General features: G+C 51.9%; 1 protein-coding gene across 1 annotated transcript in view; it reads right to left on the bottom strand.

Annotated features, from left to right (window-relative positions):
* The window catches only part of setdb1b (SET domain bifurcated histone lysine methyltransferase 1b), a 108,791-nt gene that overhangs the window by 13,602 nt on the left and 73,237 nt on the right, over nt 1-21,952 (bottom strand). The window contains exons 15-18 of the mRNA XM_052045939.1: nt 21,241-21,410; nt 14,202-14,902; nt 6,090-6,124; nt 2,221-2,356 (exon numbers count right to left, since the gene is read on the bottom strand). Of these exons, the coding sequence (XP_051901899.1) occupies nt 2,221-2,356; nt 6,090-6,124; nt 14,202-14,902; nt 21,241-21,410 (1,042 nt within the window). The remainder of the gene's footprint in view (nt 1-2,220; nt 2,357-6,089; nt 6,125-14,201; nt 14,903-21,240; nt 21,411-21,952) is intronic.

Below are 21,952 nucleotides of genomic sequence, written 5' to 3'. Positions count from 1 at the left end.
GGGGGTCTTCAACTTGAAACGTCAACTCAGCTTCTCCCCATCTCCACAGAAGCTGCCTGACCTGCTGAATGGTGCATAAGTGGGATAAATAAGTGTCTTCTTCCCCAGGGCAGGGAAGTCTAGAACCAGAGGGCACAGGTTTAAGGTAAGAGGGGAGACATTTAAAGGAGACCCGAGGGGCAGGTTTCTCCCACGCACAGAAAGCGGTGAATATCTGGAAAGAGCTGTCGAAGGAGGTGGTGGAGGCAGATGAAATTATCTTTAAAAGGACAGTGGGTGGGGAAGGTGTAGCCTAATATTAGCCTAATATGGGCCTAATGCAGGCAAATGGGATTAGTGGAGATAAGCGTCGTGGTCGGAATGGACGGGGTGGGCAGAAGTGAGTCATAGAGCACTACAGCAAAGAAACAGGCCCTTCGGCCCATCTAGTCCATGCCGGCCTGGTTTTCTGCCTAGTCCCATCTACCTGCACCCAGACCATGTCCCTCCATACCTCTCCCGTCCATGTACCTATCCAAACTTCTCTTAAATGTTTTACAATTGAAACCACATCTACCGCTTCCGCTGGCAGCTCGTTCCACCCTCGCACCACCCTCTGAGTGAGGTGGTTCTCCCTCAGATTCCACAAATATATCATCTTTCACCCTCTAGTTCTAGTCTCACAAAGCCTGCATGCATTCACCCTATCTATACACCTCATAATTTTGTACACTTCTATAAGATTTCCCCTCATTCTCCTGCACTCCAGGGAATAAAGTCCTAAACTTTCCCTATAACTCAGGTCCTCAAGATCAGGCAACATCCGTGTAAATTTTCTCTGCACTCTTTCAAGCTTATTGATATCTTTCCTGTAGGTAGGTGACCAGAACTGCACACAATATTCTTAAGTTTGGCCTCACCAACATCTTATACAACTTCAACAAAACATCCCAACTCCTGTACACAGTGCCCTGATTTATGAAGGCCAATGAGCCAAAAGCTCTCTTTACGACCCTATCTACCTGTGATGCCACTTTCGAGGAATTATGGATCAGTATTCCCAGGTCCCTTTGTTCTACAGCACACCTCAGTGCCCTACCATTCACTGTGTAAGTCCTACCCTGGTTTGTCCTCCCAAGGTGCATCACCTCACACGTGTCTGCATTAAATTCCATCTGCTGTTTCTCAGCCCATTTTCCCAGCTGGTCCAGATCACTTTGCAAGCTTTGATAGCCTTCCTCGCCGTCCACTACGCCCCCAATCTTGGTGTCATCTGCAAAGTTGCTGATCCAGTTTACCATACTATCATCTAAATCATTAATATATATGATAAGCAACAACTGGCCCAGCACCAATCCCTGCAGCACACCACGGTCACAGGCCTCCAATCAGAGAGGCAACCATCTACTACCACCCCCTGGCTTCTCCCGCTAAGTCAAAGTCCAATCCAATTGGCTATTTCATCCTGAATGCCAAGCGACTTAACCTTCTGGACTAGCCTCCCATGCAGGACTTTGTCAAAGATTGCGCTGTCTGATTCTACTGTGTGAATGTCTGCAGGAATACTGTGTGCAGTTTTGAGCCCCTTATCTTAGCAAGGATGTGCTGATGTTGGAGAGGATTCAGAGAAAATTTATGAGGATGATTCCAGGAATGAAAGGGCTTACATACAAGGAGCGTTTGTCGGATCTTGGACTGTATTCATTGGAGTATAGAAGAATGAGAGGGGACCTCATAGAAACATTTCGAATGTTGAAAGGATTGGACAGAGGAGATGTGGCTAAGTTGTTTCCCTTGGTGGGTGAGTCCAGGACAAGAGGGCACAGACTGAGCCATGAATTAGAGCCATGAATTCTAAGCCATGTCTTAGAATTAGAGGGTTCCCATTTAAAACAGAGATGCAGAGAAGTTTCTTCAGCCAGAGGGTTGTGGATTTATGGAATTCGTTGCCACATACAGCTGTGGAGGCCCAATCACTGGGGGGTTTTAAGGAGGAGATTGATAGGTATCTAATTAGTCAGGGTATCGAGGGATATGACGAAAAGGCCGGGAATTGGGGCTAGATGGGAGAATAGCCGGAGCAGACTCGATGGGCCGAATGGCCTACCTTGTCTTGTGATGTCCCGTTTCCATTAGTCATAAGGTTATCTGGTCCAAACACTGACCCACCCACACAATCGGACCTCCCAGCATGCATCCCGCCTCACTGCCCCCGCAGCGGCCTTCACGGGGTACACTCACGTCTTTCGATGCTGGCGGAGGCGCCGAGTTCCGCCGCGCCTGCAGCAGCGTGGTCTTGCTCACCGGCCTGCGGATGCCCTCGCTCCTCGCTGGCCTAGGGTTGTAGCCGAAGTTCCTGGAGGCGTTGTCGAACGGCCTGGAGGGCACAAGAGTGAGAGTCGGTCCCGGGGAGAGGGCAGGCAAAGTGGCTCGGGGTGTCATGTCTTTTGGGGTGGGGGGGAGGCGGTGTGGACCAGGGTTACGCAAGGTGTTAGACCACACTTAGAGTACTGTGTCCAGTTCTGGTCACCTCATTGGGGGTTGCGGTGGAGGGAATGCACTCAGATTGGAGGGCTGTGACTAGCTGTGTCCCACAAGGATCGGTTCTGGGACCTCTACTTTTCCTGATTTTTATTAATGCCTTGGATGAGGGGGTGGTTGGCAAGTTTGCAGACGACACAAAGGTTGGTGGTGTGGTGGATAGTGTGGATGACTGTCGAAGATTGCAGAGGAACATTGATAGGATGCAGAGCTGGGCTGAGAAGTGGCAGATGGAGTTCAATCCAGAGAAGTGTGAGGTGGTACACTTTGGAAGGACAAACTTCAAGGCGGAGTACAAAGTTAATGACAGGATTCTGGGCAGTGTGGAAGAGCAGAGGGATCTGGGGGTTCATATCTACATATCCCTGAAAGTTGCCTCACAGGTGGATAGGGTAGTTAAGAAAGCTTATGGGATGTTAGCTTTCATAAATTGTGGGATTGAGTTTAAGAGCCGCGAGGTAACTCTGGTTACACCACACGGAGTACTGTGTCCAGTTCTGGTCGCCTCATTATAGGAAGGATGTGGAAGCGTTGGAAAGGGTGCAGAGGAGACTTACCAGGATACTGCCTGGTTTAGAGAGTATGCATTATATGAGGAGAGACTGAGGGAGCTAGGGCTTTACTCTTTGGAGAGAAGGAGGATGAGAGGAGACATGATAGAGGTGTACAAAATATTGAGAGGAATAGATAGAGTGGACAGCCAGCGCCTCTTTCCCAGGGCACCAATGCTCAATACAAGAGGGCATGGCTTTAAATTAATGGGTGGGAAGTTCAAGGGAGTTATCAGAGGGAGATTTTTTTACCCAGAGAGTGGTTGGGGCATGGAATGTGCTGCCTGGGGCGGTGGTGGAGGCAGGTACATTGGTCAAATTCAAGAGATTACTGGATAAGCATATGGAGGAATTTAAAATAGAGGGATATGTGGGAGGAAGGGTTTAGATAGTCTTAGGCGAGGTTCAAAGCTCGGCACAACATTGTGGGCTGAAGGGCCTGTATTGCGCTGTACTGTTCTATGTTAGGAGGCTTGGGCGCCAACACTTGAACCTCATCACCAGTGCGGCGTCCAGCGAGACCGGACGCTGAGGTGACGTTAAGACTGTTGAACCTTGATGGCTTGGGAGCGCGGGATACGGGACCAGACCAGATCCCCGCTGTCGTACTGAGGAGTCTCGATCTGCCAATCTACCTCGCCGTGGCCCCTGCACTCCCACCGTCCATCTGCCTCCACAGATGCTGCCCGACCCGCTGAGTTTTGTGTGTGCTGCTCCAGATTCCAGCACCTGCAGTCTCTTGCGGCCCTGTCTTCCACTTTGTTTGTCTACCCGCACTGCACTTCCTCTGCAACTACGTTCTGCATTCTGCTTTCATTTTTACTACCTCAGTGTTCCTGTGTGGAATGATCTGTCTGGATGGCACGCAGACAAAAGTTTTTTTTAAACTGTACTGTAGTGGTTAGCATGACACTATTACAGTGCCAGAGACCAGGGTTCAATTCCGGCTGCCGTCTGTAAGGAGTTTGTATGTTCTCCCCGTGTCTGCGTGGGTTTCCTCCGGGTGCTCCGGTTTCCTCCCACGTTCCAAAGATGTACGGGTTAGGAAGTTGCGGGCGTGCTATGTTGGCGCTGGAAGCGTGGCGACACTTGCGGGCTGCCCCCAGAACACACTACGCAAAAGATGCATTTCACTGAGTGTTTCGATGTACACGTGACTAATAAAGAGATCTCATCTCATATAGTGACAATAATAAACCCAATTGCAATTCCACTCCAGAACTAGCAGTGCATCTAACCAAGCTGTTCTGGTACAGGTGGAACACTGGCATCTACCGGACAAGGGGGAAAATATTGCCCAGGCAGATCCCAATCACAAAAAGCAGGGGAAATCCAATCCGGCTAATTACCAGCCTTTAGTCTACGGTCACCCCCAACCTCCCTGGGTGAGTGCGGCTCCAACAGCTCTTGGGGAGCCCGACACCACCCGGGACAGAGCAGCCCGCTTCCCCCCACCCACCCTCCCCCCCCCACCAATAAACACTCCCAGCCTCCAGCACAGTGGCCGCACCGTCTGCAGCACATACCGTGGTCCCTCACCCGGGGCTACTACGACGGCGCCTCCCGGACACGCCACCTCTCCCCGGCGCCAAAGGGCAGTGGGCGCAGGGGGAGCACCACCACCCGGCAGGTTCCCCTCCGCCATCCCGACTTGGAAATACGATCGGCCGTCCCTTCACTGTCGCTGCGCACTCTCTCCCTGGCAGCGCTGCAGGGGGACCGGACAGACCGTGGCGACTCAGTAGGCATCTCGTCAAGGGCAATTAAGGATGGGCAATAACAGCTGGCCTTGCCAACAGTGCACCTGCAAATGACTGAATAAAAATGCCTTTCCAACTCCTTCATGATTTAGTTGAGGGGGGACACGGGCCAAGAAAATAACGGGCTCAGAGTGGGCCAGCATGGGCACGATGGTGCGAATGGCCTCCCTGTGCTGCGAGCTGCAAGTCGGTTCACACCTCGATGCTGAGGGATAGCACCATTGCTTCACTGCAATGGATGACCGCACGGCCTGCGACAACCCTCAGGCGGGGAGGAGTCGGCGTACCCCAGCGAGATCAGACACCCCGCCGAGCAGAGCCGCAACAACCTTTCGCTCAGCGTCAGTAAAACTAAAGAGCTGATCGTTGACTTCAGGATGGGGAAGGAGGGCGAACAGGCGCCGGTCTACATTTGGGGTGGGGAAGAAAAATTTTTTAAAAAAATCGGTGGTGGAGAGGGTCAGCAGCTGCTTTAAATCTGTGGGCGTTAACATCTCGGACGGCCTGTCCTGGGCCCAGCACATAGATGCAATCACAAGGAAGGCGTGCCAGCGTCTTTACTTTCTCCGGAGGTTAAGGAGGTTGGGCTTGTCACCGAACACTCCAACAAACTTCTACAGACGTACTGTTGAAAGTGTCCTGATTGGTTGCATCAGGGTCTGGGACGGCAATTCGAATGCACAGGAACGCAAGAAGCTGCAGAGGGTAGTGGACTCAGGCCAACACATCACGGGGACATCCCTCCCCACCATCGGGAGTATCTACAGGAGGCGCTGCCTCGAGAAGGCAACGTCCATCATCAAAGATCCCCTCACCATCCAGGCCATGCCATCTTCTCACAGCTCCCATCGGGCAGGAGGTACAGGAGCTTGAAGTCCCACACCACCAGGTTCAGGAACAGCTACTTCCCTTCAACCATTCGGATCTTGAACCCACTGGCACAACCCTAATCACTGCCTCAGTACAGCAACACCGGGACCGCTTTGATCACTTTGTACTAAAATGGACTTTTTTTTGTTCTAATTGTGTTCTTTCTTGTAGAAAATTGTGTATAATTGATGTTTTTTCTTGTGCATGCTGCGTATCTGATGCTATGTGCCTGTGATGCTGCTGCAGGTAAGTTTTTCACTGCACCCGTGCACGTGACAATAAACTCTGACTTTGACTTTGGAAGGGAGGGGATGAGGGAAGTGTTTGAAGCAAAGAAGTCACAGCTGACAGCCCAGACAAGGAAGAGGAGGAACACAGTGTTACTTACAACGATATCTTGAGGTGAATTGCTGCATCCTGGTTCTGGAGAAAGAGGACAAAAGAGAAGTTAGTCACTCACTCTACCCCTATCATCATCCACAATTCAAACACCACATAACCCGCCACTCTCTCCAGTAACCCAGGCTGCAAATAAAGGCTGGAATCTCCAAATTGGACAAGGTCAGGTCCTATACAGCACAGAAGCAGGCCCTTCAGCCCAACTCGTCCATGCTGACCAAGGTGCGTCCCGTATCCCTCCAAACCTTTCCTATCCATATACCCCTCCAAATGCCTTTTAAATGGCACAATTGTGCCCATCTCTGGCAGCTCGTTCCATGTACCCAACACCTTCTGTGTGAAAAAAGCTGGCCCCTCAGATCCCCTCTTTTCCCTCTCACCTTAAGCCTACATTCTCCAGTTTTCGACTCCCCTACCCAGAGAGGAAGACCATTAACCATATCTATGCCCCTTGTGATCATCCCATACCTCAGCCTCCTATGCTCCAGAGAAAAAAAAAAGCCCCAGCCTATCCTTAAGCCCTCCAGTTCAAGCAACATCCTTGTGAACCTTTTCTGTATCCTTTCCAGCTTAATATCATCTTTCCTATAGGTGACCGGAACTGCAGACAGTAGTCCAATTGCAGCCTCACCAACATCTTGTACAGCTGACGCAAGATGTCCCAACGTTTCTAGTTTGTGTCCTGACAGATGAAGGCAAGCATGCCATACGTCTTCTTCACCACCCTTTCAGGGAACTGTGTACCTGTAGCCCTAGGTCTGTCTGCTCTACAGCACCATCCAGGGCTCTACCACTCACTGGCCAAAATGGACCACTTCACACTTGTCCAAGTTAAATCCCATCAGCCATTCCTTGGGCTACTTTCCCAGTTGATCGAGATCCTGTTGTCATCTCTGATGATTTTCTTCACTGTCTACTACACCACTGACTTTGGTGTCATCGTATAGTGACAGGCGTATGGAGCGTTGGCCTTCATTAGTCGGGGTATTGAGTTCAAGAGCCACAAGGTGACGTTGCAGCTCTATAGAACTCTGGTCAGACCACACTTGGAGTTTTGTGTTCAGTTCTGGTCGCCTCATTATAGGAAGGATGTGGAAGCTTTAGAGAGGGTGCAGAGGAGATTTACCAGGATGTTGCCTGGATTGGAGAGCACGTCTTATGAGGATAGGTTGAGCGAGCTAGGGCTTTTCTCTTTGGAGAAAAGGAGGATGAGAGGTGACTTGATAGAGGTGTACAAGATGATAAGAGGCTTAGATCCAGTGGACAGTCAGAGACTTTTTCCCAGGGCGACAATGGCTAATGCGAGGGGGCATAACTTTAAGGTGATTGGAGGAAGGTATAAGGTGGATGTCGGGGGTAAGTTTTTTTTTTACACAGAGAGTGGTGGGTGTGTGGAACACACTGCCGGCAGAGGTTGTGGGGGCAGATACATTTGGGACATTTAAGAGACTCTTAGACACATGAATGATAGAGAAATGGGGAGCTATGTGGGAGGGAAGGGTTAGATAGATCTTAGAGCAGGATAAAATGTCGGCACAACATTGTGGGCCGAAGGGCCTGTACTGTGCTGTACGAGTTAAACTCCACCACAGCTCAAAAGGCATTGCAAGAGGAAGCAACAGGTTCCTCGTGATAGATGGAAGGGGAGGATACCACGTGGACACATATTGACAGGGTACACAGACCCTCAGTTTTTAAAAAGATAACTTGCAGTCGGAATCATACAGCACACAAACAGGCCCTTCAGCCCACCGGGTCTGTGCCGACCATTGTGCCCATTTACACCAATCCTACTTTCTCCCTACGTTCCTGCCAGATTCACCCACACACTCGGGGGTAACTTACAGGGGCCACCAGAGAAACAAAGGACTGCAGATGCTGGAATCTAGATGAAAAACACCATGATGCTGGGGGAGCTCAGCAGGCCAGGAAGGGTCCTGACCCGAAACGTTGACCACCTGCTTTTCTCCACGGATGCTGCCTGGCCTGCTGAGTTCCTCCAGCATCAGAGTGTTTTCCATTTAACCCACCGACCCGCACGTCTTTGGAATGTGGGAGGAAAAAAAATCTCATGCAGAGATCGGCCAATTAAACTATCCAGTAGGATTTAGAAATACAAAAGGGGCAATCACTTTGATGGGATTATACTATAGACCTCCGAATAGTTGTTGTAGTGGGCGATTTTAGCTTTCCCCAATATCGACTGGGAGTGCCTTAGAGTAAGGAGTCTGTCTAGATGGAGTGGAATTTATTAAATGCATCCAGGAGGGGTTGTTGTTTTTTTTTTACAGATTATTAGCCTCATGTACATTGAAACACACAGCGAAATGCATCTTTTGTGTAAAGTGTTCTGGGGGGCAGCCCACAAGCGTCGCCACGCTTCCGGCGAACAACATAGCACGCCCGCAACTTCCTAACCCGTATGTCTTTGGAAAGTGGGAGGAAACCGGAGCACCCGGAGGAAACCCACGCAGACACGGGGACAACGTACAAACTCCTTACAGACAGCGGCCGGAATTGAACCCGGGTCGCTGGCGCTGTAAAGCGTTACGTTAACCGCTACACTACCGTGCCTGCCCATCGGGATGTCAAGAGTCCTACTGGAGAGAGAGCTGTACTCGAGCTTATTTTGGGGAATGAGGATGGGCACGTGGTGGAAGTCTCTGTGGAGGAACCCTTTGCAATCAGTGCCCACAATTTGGTAAGGTTTAAGGTATGCTGGATTTGACTGTTTTAAGTAGTTTTCTTAACATGCAAAGTGTCTAATACACTTCAAGTGGCTGCACAAGGAATGCCCGCTTCCTAGCTTATTGGTTTGTCCATCAGGTGAATACGCGTTTTCCCATTGGCTGGTTTTCTGATCGGACTATTGTTACTAAGGAGTTAGCTCAGGTGTAAAAGGTGTCGTTTTTTTTATTAATCTCTCTCTTGCTCTCTTCCCCCCCAACCTGGCCCACCCCCCCAGGCCCCCAACACCCCCCCCCCCCAAGCTCATCTTTAGTCCTTTTGTCTCTCCTCATCTCCTAGTAGTAAAGCTAGTGCCATGTGCTCCGTGACAAACTTTTCCAATAAAACTTTGTGAAGCACTAAGTTGTTTCAAACTCATTCTTGGACTCCTGAAAGAACCTGCAGATTCGAAAATAGCCGGATCCGACAGGTAGTCATGGAAAAGGACGAGGTTGGGGTTAAGGCTTTAAACTGGGGGAGGGCTGACTTCAGTAGTACATGGCTGTAGCTAGTGGGATCATGTGGCAATGTAAAAACGCAACTTGTTGGAATAAACCAGGAAATAGCAGATCAGACAGCACCTGCGGAGAAATAAAACTGGTGAATTGGCCACTGTAAATTGCCCCTAGTGTGTCGGTGAGTGGTAGCGTCGCTGGGCAGTTCAGCTGATGACGCTAAGATTGGAGGTGTTGTGGACAGCGAGGAAGGCTTTCAAAGCTTGCAGAGGGATCTGGACCAACTGGAAAAATGGGCCAGAAAATGACAGATGGAATTCAAATGCAGACAAGTGTGAGGTGTTGCATTTTGGAGGGACAAATCAAGGTAGGACATACACAGTAAATGGTAGGGCACTGAGGAGAGCAGAGGAACAAAGGGATCTGGGAGTTCAGATACATAATTCCCTGAAAGTGGCGTCACAGGGTTGTAAAGAAGGCTTTTGGCATCCTGGCATTCATAAATCAAAGTATTGAGTATAGGAGTTGGGATGTTATGGTGAGGTTGTATAAGACATTGGTGCGGCCAAATTTGGAGTATTGTGTGCAGTTCTGGTCACCTAACTATAGGAAGGATATCAGTGAGATTGAAAGAGTGCAGAGGAGATTTACTAGAATGTTGCTGGGTCTTCAGGAGTTGAGTTACAGAGCAAGATTGAACATATTAGGACTTCATTCCTTGGAGCGCAGAAAAATGAGGGAGATTTGATGGAGGTTTACAAAATTATGAGGGGTGTAGACAGAGTAAACGCGAGTAGGCTCTTTCCACCTAGATTAGGAGAGACAAGTACAAGAGGACGTGGCTTTAGGGTGAAAGGGGAAAGGTTTAGGGGGAACTCCTTCACTCAGAGAGTGGTGGGAGTGTGGAACGAGCTGCCATCTGACGTGGTAAATGCGGGCTCACTCTTAAGTTTGGATGGATACATGGACGGGAGAGGTCTGGAGGGTTATGGACTGGGTGCAGGTCAATGGGACGAGCGGAATTAAGTTTTGGCACAGACCAGAAGGGCCGGATGGCCTGTTTTCTGTGCTGTAGTGTTCTGTGGTTCTAATGCAGGAAGACAAAACAAGGTAGGATTTGCGCGATGGTTGATGGTCAACATGGGCTCAGTGCGCCGAACGGCCTATTTCAGGTTGCTGATTCTCTACAAGGAAGTGGATTGGGAGCAGCTGCTAAGAGGGAAAAACAACATCCAATGCAGGAGGTGTTTAAAAGCAAAATAGTGAGAGTTTAGAGTCGGCACGTCCCCATAAGGGCAAGAAGCAAAAGGTGGCGAGATTAGGGAAGCTTGATTAACAAGGGAATTTGAGGGTTTGATCAGGAAAAAGAAGGAAGCGCTTGTCAGGCATGGGAAATGTGTTACCGAGCAAGTCCTTTGAGGTTTATATAGGGAAGATCTTAAGAAAGCAGTTCAGAGGGGAACCAGCAGACGTGAAATTAAAGAGAATTCCTGACCGACGGAATTAAAGAGAATTCCAAAACCTTTTATTAGAAGCAAGAGGGTAGCTACGGAAAGAGTAGGGTCCCTCAGGGATGTCTTTGTGTGGTGTCAGGAGACGTGTGCGGCCCTGAATGAATACTTAGCGTCAGTATTCAACAGGGAGAAGGGTGGGATGCACGTTGAGGTGGAGAAATCCCCAGGGCCTGATGAAATCTGCCCCAGTGTGTTAAGGGAGGAGATTGCTGGGGCTCTTAGGGAGATTTTTGCATCATCTTTAGCCACAAGCGTGCTACCAGAAGACTGGAGGGTAGCAAGGCAGCAAGAAAGCTAGAAACTACAGGCCTTGCGTGAGTAGTAGGGAATTCTTAGGGATAGGATTTATGATCACTTGGAAAGACAGGGACTGATTAAGGAAAGGCAGTATGGTTGAGTGCAGGGAAAGTCCTGCCTCTCAAATCTGAATTTTTTTTTGAGGTTACTCAGAAGACCGATGAAGGCAGGGCAGTAGACGTGGTTTACACGGTAGGCTGGTCCAGAAAGTTATGGCACATGGGATCCATGGTGTGTTGGCAAACTAGATAGAAAATTGGCTTGGTGATAGGGTGGCAAAGGGTCATTTATCTGATGGGGAGACTGTAACCAGTGGTGTACCACAGGGAATGGTGCTCAGACCTCTGTTGTTTGTCGTATGAGATCATCTGTATTCCCATAAGTAAGTCTGCTGATGACACAGAGATGGGCAGAGTTCTAGATAGCGAGGACGATTGCTGAAGGATACAGAGGGACATAGGTCAGCGGGAAAGTTGGGCAGAGCGGTGGCAGATGGAATTTAATCCGGAGGTAATGCATTTTGGGTCATTCAATACTGGTAGAACATACACAGTAAATGGCAGGGAACACAGAAACCTTGATGCACGGAGGGACCTTGGGGGCAAGTTCGTGGCTCCCTGAAAATGGATAGGGTAGCGAAGAAGGCACTTAGCTTGCTCATCTTCACAGGCAGCGGCACTGAGCACAAGAGTGGGACATCACGTCGCAGCTGTACAAGACATCAGTTTGGCCACACCTGGAATAATGTGTGCATAGGTCCCGTCACCACACTGCAGAATGGATGTGGTAGCACTAGACAGAGAGCAGAAGGGACTCACTGGGAGGTTGCCTGGAATGGAGGGCTCTAGGTACAAGGAGAGACAGGACAGGCTGGGTTTGTTCTCACTGGAGCGCAGGAGTTGACCTGATAGAGGTTTATAAAATCATGAGGGGCGTGGATAAGGCGGACGGTCACAGACTTTTCCCCAGGGTAGGGGAGGTCAAAACTAGAGGGCGTAGGTTTAAGGTGAGAGGGGAGAGATTTAAAGGGGACCCGAGGGGCAAGTTTTTCCACACAGAGGGTGGTGGGGATATGGAACGAGCTGCCAGAGGAAGTGGTAGAGGTGGGGACAGTTACAATGTTCAAGAGACATTTGAACAGGTGCATGGATAGGAAAAGGAAGGAAGGGATACTAGGCAAATGCAGGAAAGTGGGATTCGTGTAGACGGGCATCTTGGTTGGCATAAGTGAGTTGGACCGGTGGACTTCGTTTCTATGACAGTCACAGGGAGAAGGTGCAAACCACACACACACACACACACACACACACACACACACACACACACACACACACACACAGAGCTAGAGGTTGGGATCGAACCCGGGTCTCTGGAGCTCTGAGACAGCGGCTCGACCTACTGTGGAGATCAACCACAAGTGGGGTGTCCCGAAGCCGTCCAGAGCTGAAGTGCAGCTTTAACAGAAGGGGCGCGGAAGCTGACTTAGGGATGACAAACTCCCATCTTCATCTACTGATTACGAGCCCAGGGAGAGGGGGAAGAACTCCACCCTGTCTCCTTCTGGGACACTTGTTTTTAACAGCAGACGCGTGGGGCTTACTGTCCCGTGAATAGGCAGCTCAAATGCTGGGCGATGGGATCAATATTGGGTGCCGCTGGTCAGGGCGCAGATGGTGGGCCAAATGGCCTGCTTCCATGCTGCATGGCTCACTGACTCAATTACTGTGATGCTGTGGAGAGACACGAGAGGGCAGATGTTGGCATCTGGAGCATGCGGTTGTGTCTCCCTTCCGGCAGATCACTCGTTGACTGCAATCCTCCCTGTGAAGCCTCCTCTCCCTCACATCCCCTTTCCCGACAGCTTCCTCCTAGCCTCCCCCAACAACAGACAGCCCTCTCCCTCCCCCGACAGACCCCTCTCCCTCCCTGAAAGCTTCTTCCTCCCCTGCTTCACTGACAGCCGCCCCTCCTTCCCCGACAAGCCCTCGCCCATCCCCTACCCTGACAGCTCCCTCCCTCCCTCACAGCTCCCTGCTGCCTCATTCCCTCCCTCGACAGGCACCCTCCTGCCCTGACAGCTCCCTCCCCTCCATGGAGTCTCGTCTACACTTCTTGCTGCCTCGGTAAAGCAGCCAACATTATCAAAGACCCCTCCCGCCCCGGACATTCTCTCTTCTCCCCCCTCCCAGAAAGCACGTACCACCAGGCTCGAGGATGGCTTCTATCCCCCTGTATTGAAGGGTCCCCTAGTATGATAAGATGGACTCTTGACTTCACAATCCATCTTGTTATGGCCTTGCACCTTATTGTCTGCCTGCGCTGCACTTCCTCTGTAGCTGTGACACCTTACTCCACAATCTGATATTGTTTTACCCTGTACTACCTCGATGCACTGTGTAATGAATTGATCTGTATGAACGCTATGCAAGACATGTTTTTCACTGTACCTCGGTACATGTGACAATAAGATCTCTTTATTAGTCACATGTACATCGAAACACACAGTGAAATGCATCTTTTGCGTCGAGTGTTCTGGGGGACAGCCCGTAAGCGTCGCCACGCTTCCAGTGCCAATATAGCATGCCCACAACTTCCTAACCCGTATGGCTTTAGAATGTGGGAGGAAACTGGAGCACCCAGAGGAAACCCACGGAGACACACGGGGAGAACGTATAAACTCCTCACAGACAGCGGCGGGAATCGAACCCGGGTCGCTGGTGCTGTAATAGCGTTACTCTAACTGCTGCACTACCGTGCCTGCCAATTCCAATCCCTCTACCTCGACAGCACCCTCTCTCTCTCTGCCGACACACCCCTCCTGCCCCATTCCCTCCCTCGACAGCCCCCTCCTGCCCCATTCCCTCCCTCGACAGCCCCATTCCCTCCCTCAACAGCCCCCTCTTGCCCCATTCCCTCTCTCAACAGCCCCCTCCTGCCCTATTTCCGTCCCCGACAGCCCCCCCTGCCCTGTTCCCTCCCCAGACAGCCCCCCTCCTTCTCCCAACAGTGCCCTTGTGTCCCCTTTCCCCGACAGCCTTCTCCCCATTCGTCTCACCTCCCCCTCCCCAGAAGCACCGCCCCCACCCGCTCCCCTCCCCGGCGGCCCACCTTGACGCCAATGGCATCTGGACTCTCCGCCTTGGTCTCCTTCTTCTCCGCCTCCTGCTTGCCGGCCGGTTTGACGTCCATCGTGGTCTCACCAGGACCGGGCTCTCCCTCAGCCTTGGGCAGCAGGGGCAGCTCGCTCTTGAGGGCCGGGACAGCCGGCTTCTTGCCCTCCTCCTTGGGGGGCTCCTCCTTGGAGGGCTTGGCCTCCGGGCCACCGCCCTCCACCGCCTTGAAGGACGAGCGGCTATCGGAGTCGGCGGTGGGGTCCTCGACCCGCAGGGCGCTGAGCCAGGAGGCCACCTTGTTCTTGGCTGTCTCCTCGGTGAAGGGGAGCTTGCAGGAGCCCCCACCGTCCTCCTGGCTGGTCTGACGGGCCAGTCCCACCTCCGAGCCATTCTCCTTCTGCTCCCGGCTCTTGGTGCGGGTCACGTAGCTGCGCCAGACCGAGCCGGGGACGTAGGAGTCGTCTGCGCCCCCGAAGTTCTGGTCAGAGCTGTCTGAGCTGGAGTCCTCTGCCTCACTGCCCGAGTGCTCGTGCTCCTCCTTCAGATCCACCCCACTGCTGTCGGATGAGCACTTGGCGTCGCTCTCGTAGCCTTCCTTGTACTTCTCCACACTCTCGATGTGGTCCAGGTTGGCAAAGTACTCGTCGCCCATCTCCAGGCCTTCCTTGTCGGCGAAGTCGTCTGTCAGGATCTTGCCTGGCGTGCAGAAGTGGGTGGAGAGAGGAATTAGGGCCGGGCAGGGGTTGTTTTTGGGTGGGGGTGGGGTGGGCGGGGGGTGTTAGGGGGAAGAGTCTGTCTGTCTGTCCCAGTGTCGCACTGGGTCTGCGTCAGTGAGTCCGTGCCATTTGGTATCTGTCCGCGTCAGTGTGTCTACAGTTGTCAGAGCATCTGCGCCTGTGTCAGCACGTCAGTGTCCTCGGCTGCGTCAGAGCGACTGAGTCAAAGCAACTGTGTCAGTGTGTCCACCACCTCGTCTGTCAGAGCGACTGTCAGCACGTCAATGTGTCCGACCCCTCGTCTGTGTCAGTGTGACTGTGTCAGCGTGTCCGCCCCCTCGTCTATGTCAGAGTGTCTGCGTCATTGCGTCCGTGCACAGGGTTCCGTGGTTCACACCCGCACTGTCACATCAGAAGGTGCCGAGTCCTGGTCCCACTCCATAGCAGGCCAGACTCAGGCTGACGCATAGCGCAGTGGAGGGACTGCTGCTCTGCCGTCAGGACGAGGTGGTAACCCTTGGCTGACCACTCGAGGGGACGCAAGATATCAGGGGTGTGTGTGTGGGCGTGGAGTTTGCACCTTCTCCCTGTGACCGCGTGGGTCTCCCCTGGGTGCTCCGGTTCCCTCCCACATCCCAATGACGTGCAGGGTCGGTGGGTTAATCAGCTGCTATAAATCGGGGGGTGGGGGTGGGGTGCGGTGAGGGGCAGAATCTGGAGGGAGTTGATGGGGAATGTGGGGAGAATGGGTCACAGGGAGAGAAAATACTGGGATTGCCCCTTGAGCTGGCACAGACTGGGAGGTGGAGTGGCCTCCTCTGTTGTCAGGGAATGTGGAACAGTTCTGGTCAATACTGATTCCACACTGACCACTGGACGAGATTAGCTGGGCTCCTGCCAAGATACTGCATGACAACTGGCTGCACCTTTCTCAAATGACAACACAGGCTACAGCTCAAGAGTCATTCACAGTGCCCTGGGACCTCCTGAGAATGGAGGAGAGTGGGACAAGGCGTCATTGAGCAGATTCAAGGTGGAGGGTGCAGATACTGGAAGCTGGAGCCACACACAAATCGCTGGGGGAACTCAGCTGGTCAGGCAGCATCTGTTGGGGGGAGAACGGGACAGTCGACATTTCGGGTCGAGACCCTTCACCTGGAGACAGATGGATTTCTGGACTGCAGTGGGAGAGGGAACTGAGGCCAAAGATCATGGCCTTACTGAGCACTGGAATGGGCAGGAGGGGGTGAATGGACCACTCCTGCCCTTATTCCTCATTCACAGTTCCACTCTGGAGATGCGGAGGACGGGATATTGGCCCAGGATAATTCTCTGATCCAATAGGTCACACAGTGCAGAAACAGGCCCTTCGACCCAACAAGTCTGTGCCGACCACCAACCACGCATTTACGCTCATCCCCATTTTATTCTCCCCACATTCCCCATCAACTCCCCCCAGCCTCTACCCCTCACCCACACACCGGGGGCGGGGGGGGGCGGAATTTACAGCTGCCAATTAACCCACCAACCCCACATGTCGTTGGGACGCGGGAGGGGACCAGAGCACCCTGAGGGAAACCCATGCGGTCACAGGGAGAAGGTGCAAACCCCACACACAGAAATACACACACACACACACACAGTCAACAACACACACACACTCACAGACAACAACACACACTCACACTCACAGACACACACACAGACAACACACACAGACAGTGCCGGAGGTCAGGATTGAACCCGGATCTCTGGAGCCAGGAGGCATGGGGATCAAACCAGCGACCCTAACCAAGTGAGTTAACTGGCCCCTCCTGTACAAATATCTTTTAAATACTGTTAACGTGCCTGCCTCTACCACATCCTCTGGCAGCTCGTTCCATATACTGACCACTCTCTGGGTGAAGAAGTTCTTGAGGGTCCCTTTTAAATCTTTCCCCCCTCTCACCTTAAACCAGTGCCCTCTAGTTTATAGTTGCACCCTCTCAGAGTCACACAGCACGGAAACAGGCCCTTCAGCCCCACTGGTCCGTGCCGACCAAGATTCCCATCTAAGCTAGTCCCATTCTGCCTGCGTTTGGTCCGTATCCCTCTAAACCTTTCCTCTGTCCTGGCCTGGATAATGCTCAAGTTGGATTCAAAGCCACATTCGTTTGAACTGGGGAGGTGAGAGTGGTATTACCCGGGGGGGTGAAATGTGACCAGCAAACATTCGTTAAATTAGTATCCTCACTTCTCATCACCGTCACGGTCCAATTTATTGGAGTTACAAACTGCACCTTAACCGGTTCACCTCCCATGGTCGTCTGTGCAGATGACAAACCTCATGCACTGACCTCACGCAAATCCACTAAAAATTGGCAGAGCTGTGGACAGTGAAACGGGTTGTCAAAGGGAGAGAGATCAGTTGGAGACATGGGCGGAAAGATGGCAGATGGAGTTTAATCCGGGCAAGTATGCGGTGTGGCACTTTGGGAGGTCAAATTCAGGGGGAAAGTACACAGTAAATGGTAGAGCATTGGTGTACAGGGAGATCTTGGGGTCCAAGTCCATAGCTCCCTGAAAGCGGCTGCGCAGGTTGATAGGGTGGTAAAGAAGGCGTATGGCACGCTTGCCTTCATCAGTCGGGGCACGGAGTACAAGAGTCAGGAAGCCACGTTGCAGCTGTATAAAACTTTGGTCAGGTCGCACTTGGAGTATTGTGCACATTTCTGGTTGCTCCATTACAGGAAGGCTGTGGAGGCTTTGGAGAGGGTGCAGAAGAGGTTCACCAGGATGCCGCCTGGATTAGAGGGCATGAGCTATAAGGAGAGGTCGGACAGACTTGGGTTGTTTTCTCTGGAGCATCGGAGGCTGAGGGGAGACCTGATAGAAGTTTATAAAGTTATGAGGCTGTAGTATGAAAGGCCAGGGGTCAGATGACCGTGACAATACTACTGACGCCCATGGTCAGATGATAGCATTGCCTATCAGGTCGGAAGCTACAGCACTGTCAATCAAGGGTCCGGCTCCGCCCCACCCATTAAAGAGCACACCTGAGGATTGGCTCGTAACCCACCTTTGTTCTTGACCCTGAATCATTGGCTTGTTTCACCTGAGCGGCTCCACCCGCTACAGCCCTATAAAAGGTGGTGCACGTGGGCTCTCTCTCTTTTCTGATTGCTGCTGGGGTCGAGACCACAGGTGAGAGGGTGCACTTCCACAGGGGTCTAGGAACGTCCTGAGTAGATTCCCAGTAGCGTAGAGCCGTTGTTTGTCCCAATTCAGGGGGTCCAGACAACGTATTTGTTTGTTCCCTGATCGTTTGTACTAGTTCATTGTGTGTGTGTGTGTGTGTGTGTGTGTGTGTGTGTGTGTGTGTGTGTGTGCGCGCGCACTTCACCCATTGCAACTCCCCCCCCCACTTTTCGCGATCACCCTAGTGCGAGTGTGCATTTGTTCCTTCACATTCTGTTCCCGTGTCGGTCTTTGTGAATAAAATCCTCCTTTTAAAGTACAGTGTGTCCAGATACCTTTAAGATACCAAAAGAACCTTTCTCATAACAGAGGCAGACAGTCAGAATTTCCTCCTCTCCCCCAGGGTAGAAATGTCAAATACTAAAGGACATAGGTTTAAGGTGAGAGGGGAAAGTTTAAAGGAGATGTGCAGGGCAAGTTTTGTTTTTACACAGAGAGTGGTGGGTGCCTGGAATGTGCTGCCAGGGGTGGTGGTGGAGGCAGATACGACAGAGGCGTTTAAGAGGCTGTTAGATAGACACATGACTATGTAGGGAATGGAGGGGTAGGGATCACATGCAGGCAACAGGGATTAGTTTAATTCGGTGTCAAGTTGAACACAGAACAGTGCAGCACAGGAACAGGCCCTTCAGCCCACAATGTCTATGTTCTGTGACTGACTGCCCTCAACACCTGCCGAGTTCCTCCACGACCACTGCTGCCCCAACACAGTCTGGTTTTAATGGGCTGGTTGCCGTGAGGAATCCACCTTTCGGTCTCCGTGACCACTCTGCTGCCTCCTTCCTTCCAGTCTGCCTGCAGCCTTCCTGCGTTTATTTTTCCACTCCAGTTCCAATACAAAGCTTCCATCAATACAGCAGTCACAAGACACAGGGCTGCTGCAAACAGCACAACAGTCGAGCCCTGCCAATGCTCCAGAGACGGTGGGGAGTGCAATGGTTCAACAAACAGCCAGCATGGCAGGTGGAAACGTAACTGTCCACTCCTTCCCTCTGCTCGCCCGCTGTTCCCCACTTCCCAACCAGAAGCTTGCATCCAGTCTCCCTAGAGGCCAGTTAGCTCAGCTGGTTGGACAGCAGTACTAATAGTGCCAAGGTTGCTGGTTTCACCTTGAGGGATCTTGCAGCCCATGTCCACTGATCCCTCAAGGTTGCCACGCAGGTCAATAGGGTTGTTAAGAAGGCATATGGTGTGTTGGCCTGCAGTAGTCGGGGTATTGAGTTCAAGATATTGCAGTTCTATGGAACTCTGGTCAGACCACACTTGGAGTATTGTGTTCAGTTCTGGTTGCCTCGTTATAGGAAGGATGTGGAAGCTTTCGAGAGGGTGCAGAGGAGATTTACCAGGATGCTGCCTGGATTGGAGAGCATGTCTTATGAGGATAGGTTGAGTGAGCTGGGGTTTTCTCTTTGGAGAGGAGGATGGGTGACTTGATAGAGGTGTACAAGATGATAAGAGGCATATATCGAGTGGACAGTCAGAGACTTTTTCCCAGGGTGACAATGGCTAACATGAGGGGACATAATTTTAAGGTGACTGGAGAAAGATACAAGGGGAATGTCGGGGTAAGTAGTTTTGTTTTTTTACACAGAGAGTGGTGGGTGCGTGGAACACACTGCCGGCAGAGGTTGTGGGGGCAGATACATTAGGGACATTTAAGAGACTCTTAGATAGACATGTGAATGATAGAGAAATGGAGGGCTATGTGGGAGGGAAGGGTTAGATGGAGCAGGATAAAATGTTGGCACAACATTGTGGGTTGAAGGGCCTGTACTGTGCCATAGTGTTCTATGTTCTGTCCCCATACTGGCCAGTGGCGCAGCAGGTAGAGCCACTCTGGGTTCGATCCTGAAGCGCGCGCGTGTTCTCTATCCCTGTGAATTGCCACCCTCCGCCCGCCGCTGTGTGGATGAGGGGTAGAATTTGGGAGAGGGGTTGATGGGGAATGTGGGGAGAATAAAATGGGGATTGGTGTAAATGGGTGGTCGGTGGTTGGCAGGGACTCGGTGCACCGAAAGGCCTGTTTCTGTGCTGTACGACCTCTAGATCAGAGAATTAATTGGTCACTGTAAATTGCCCACCAGTGTGTGAGTGAGGAGTAGAATCTGGGGGCAATTTTTGGGAACATGGGGAGAATAAAATGGGATTAACATAGGATGCGGTGGCTGATGCTCGGCACGGATTTGATGGGCTGAAGGGCCCGTTTCTGTGCTGCATTTCTCTATAACCCATCTGGAATTATTCAGTTAAGTCCTCACCCCAAAAGGGGCACCGCTGGAAATGTTGCACTCCCTTGGTCGCCCTGTTATAGGAAGGATGTGATTAAAGGGGATTTACCAAGACGTTGCCGGGACTGGCGGGCCTGAGTTATAGGGAGAGGTCGGGCAGGCTGGGACTTTATTCCTTGGAGCGTAAGGGAATGAGGGGTGACCATATAGAGGTGTATAAAATCATGAGGGGCATCAATAGGGTGAATGCACTCAGTCTTTCCCCAGGGTTGGGGAGTCTACAACCAGAGGGCACAGGTTTAAGGTGAGGGGGAGAGATTTAATAGGAACCTGAGGGGCAACTTCTTCACCCAGAGGGTGGTCCGTATCTGGAACGAGCTGCCAGAGGAAGTAGGTGAGGCAGGTACAATAGCAACTTTAAGATATTTAGACAGGTACATGGATGGAACAAAAGGATTAAAGGGATATGGGTCAAAAGCAGGCAAATGGGACTAGCTTAGAGGGGAGTCTTGGTTGGCATGGACCAGTTGGGCCGAAGGGCCTGTTTCCATGCTGTATTTCTCTAGGACTGAGACAGGTACCTAGATAGGAAAGGTTGAGAGGGGAGAGATTTGATAGGGACCTGAGGGGCAACTTTTAAAACACTTGGACAGGTACATGGATGGGAAAGGTTTAGAGGGATATGGGCCAAACGCGGGCAAATGGGACGATCTTGGGGGGGAGTCTTGGGGTCAGCACAGCTGAGTTGGGCCGAAGGGCCTGTTTTCATGCTGTGTGACTATGGTGAGTGTCAGTTGGTTGGGTATGGTGGCCCAAATTCATCAGGGGGGTGGGGCAGGAACACGTCCCCTACCTGCGTAAATGCACACAAAGGAGCCCTTGGCGATGTCGTCCAGGCAGCGGATGCCCCAGCCCTTGTTCTGGGTCTTGAAGAGCTGCAGCCGCACTTGGAGCCCGTGCTGGACCAGCCGGTTGGTGCACAGCCCCACGTTGCACTTGCACCTCTTGTTGCACTCGTAGATGCTGTGCCGAGGAGGGTAGGGGTGACGGGAAAGAGACCGAGACGCAAGTTTAACCTCGTTAGTGCGGCATTTCGCGGTGGAGGGCTGACACAGGCCGCTCTGCCCTTCCAGTCCTATTCTCTCCCAGTGCATTACCCAGCTCCCTTTGCCCACTCAGGTGGGGTGCTTCCTAGATGCCAGCAACTTGCTGAGGAGGAACATTCTCCCCCACCCTCTGGTTTCCTTGCCCCGTCTCCCCTCCTTGTCCTGCTCACCACTTGTCACAATTTACTCTGTCAAACCCCGCCCCCCCCCCCCAAACGCATCCGATGAACCGCCCTGCACCTGTCTACATCAATGGTGCTGAGGTCAAGAGGGTTGAGAGCTTCAAGTTCCTGGGAGTGAACATCACCAACAGCCTGTCCTGGTCCAACCACGTAGACGCCACGGCCAAGAAAGCTCACCAGCTCCTCTACTTCCTCAGGAGGCTAAAGAAATTTGGCACGTCCCTTTTGACACTCACCAACTTTTACCGATGCAACATAGAAAGCATCCTATCTGGAT

Source organism: Pristis pectinata, chromosome 40, assembly GCF_009764475.1.
Source record: "Pristis pectinata isolate sPriPec2 chromosome 40, sPriPec2.1.pri, whole genome shotgun sequence".
Lineage (NCBI taxonomy): Eukaryota > Metazoa > Chordata > Chondrichthyes > Rhinopristiformes > Pristidae > Pristis > Pristis pectinata.
The sequence above is the reverse complement of the archived record's forward strand: the minus strand, read 5'-3'. Positions and strand labels throughout refer to the sequence as shown.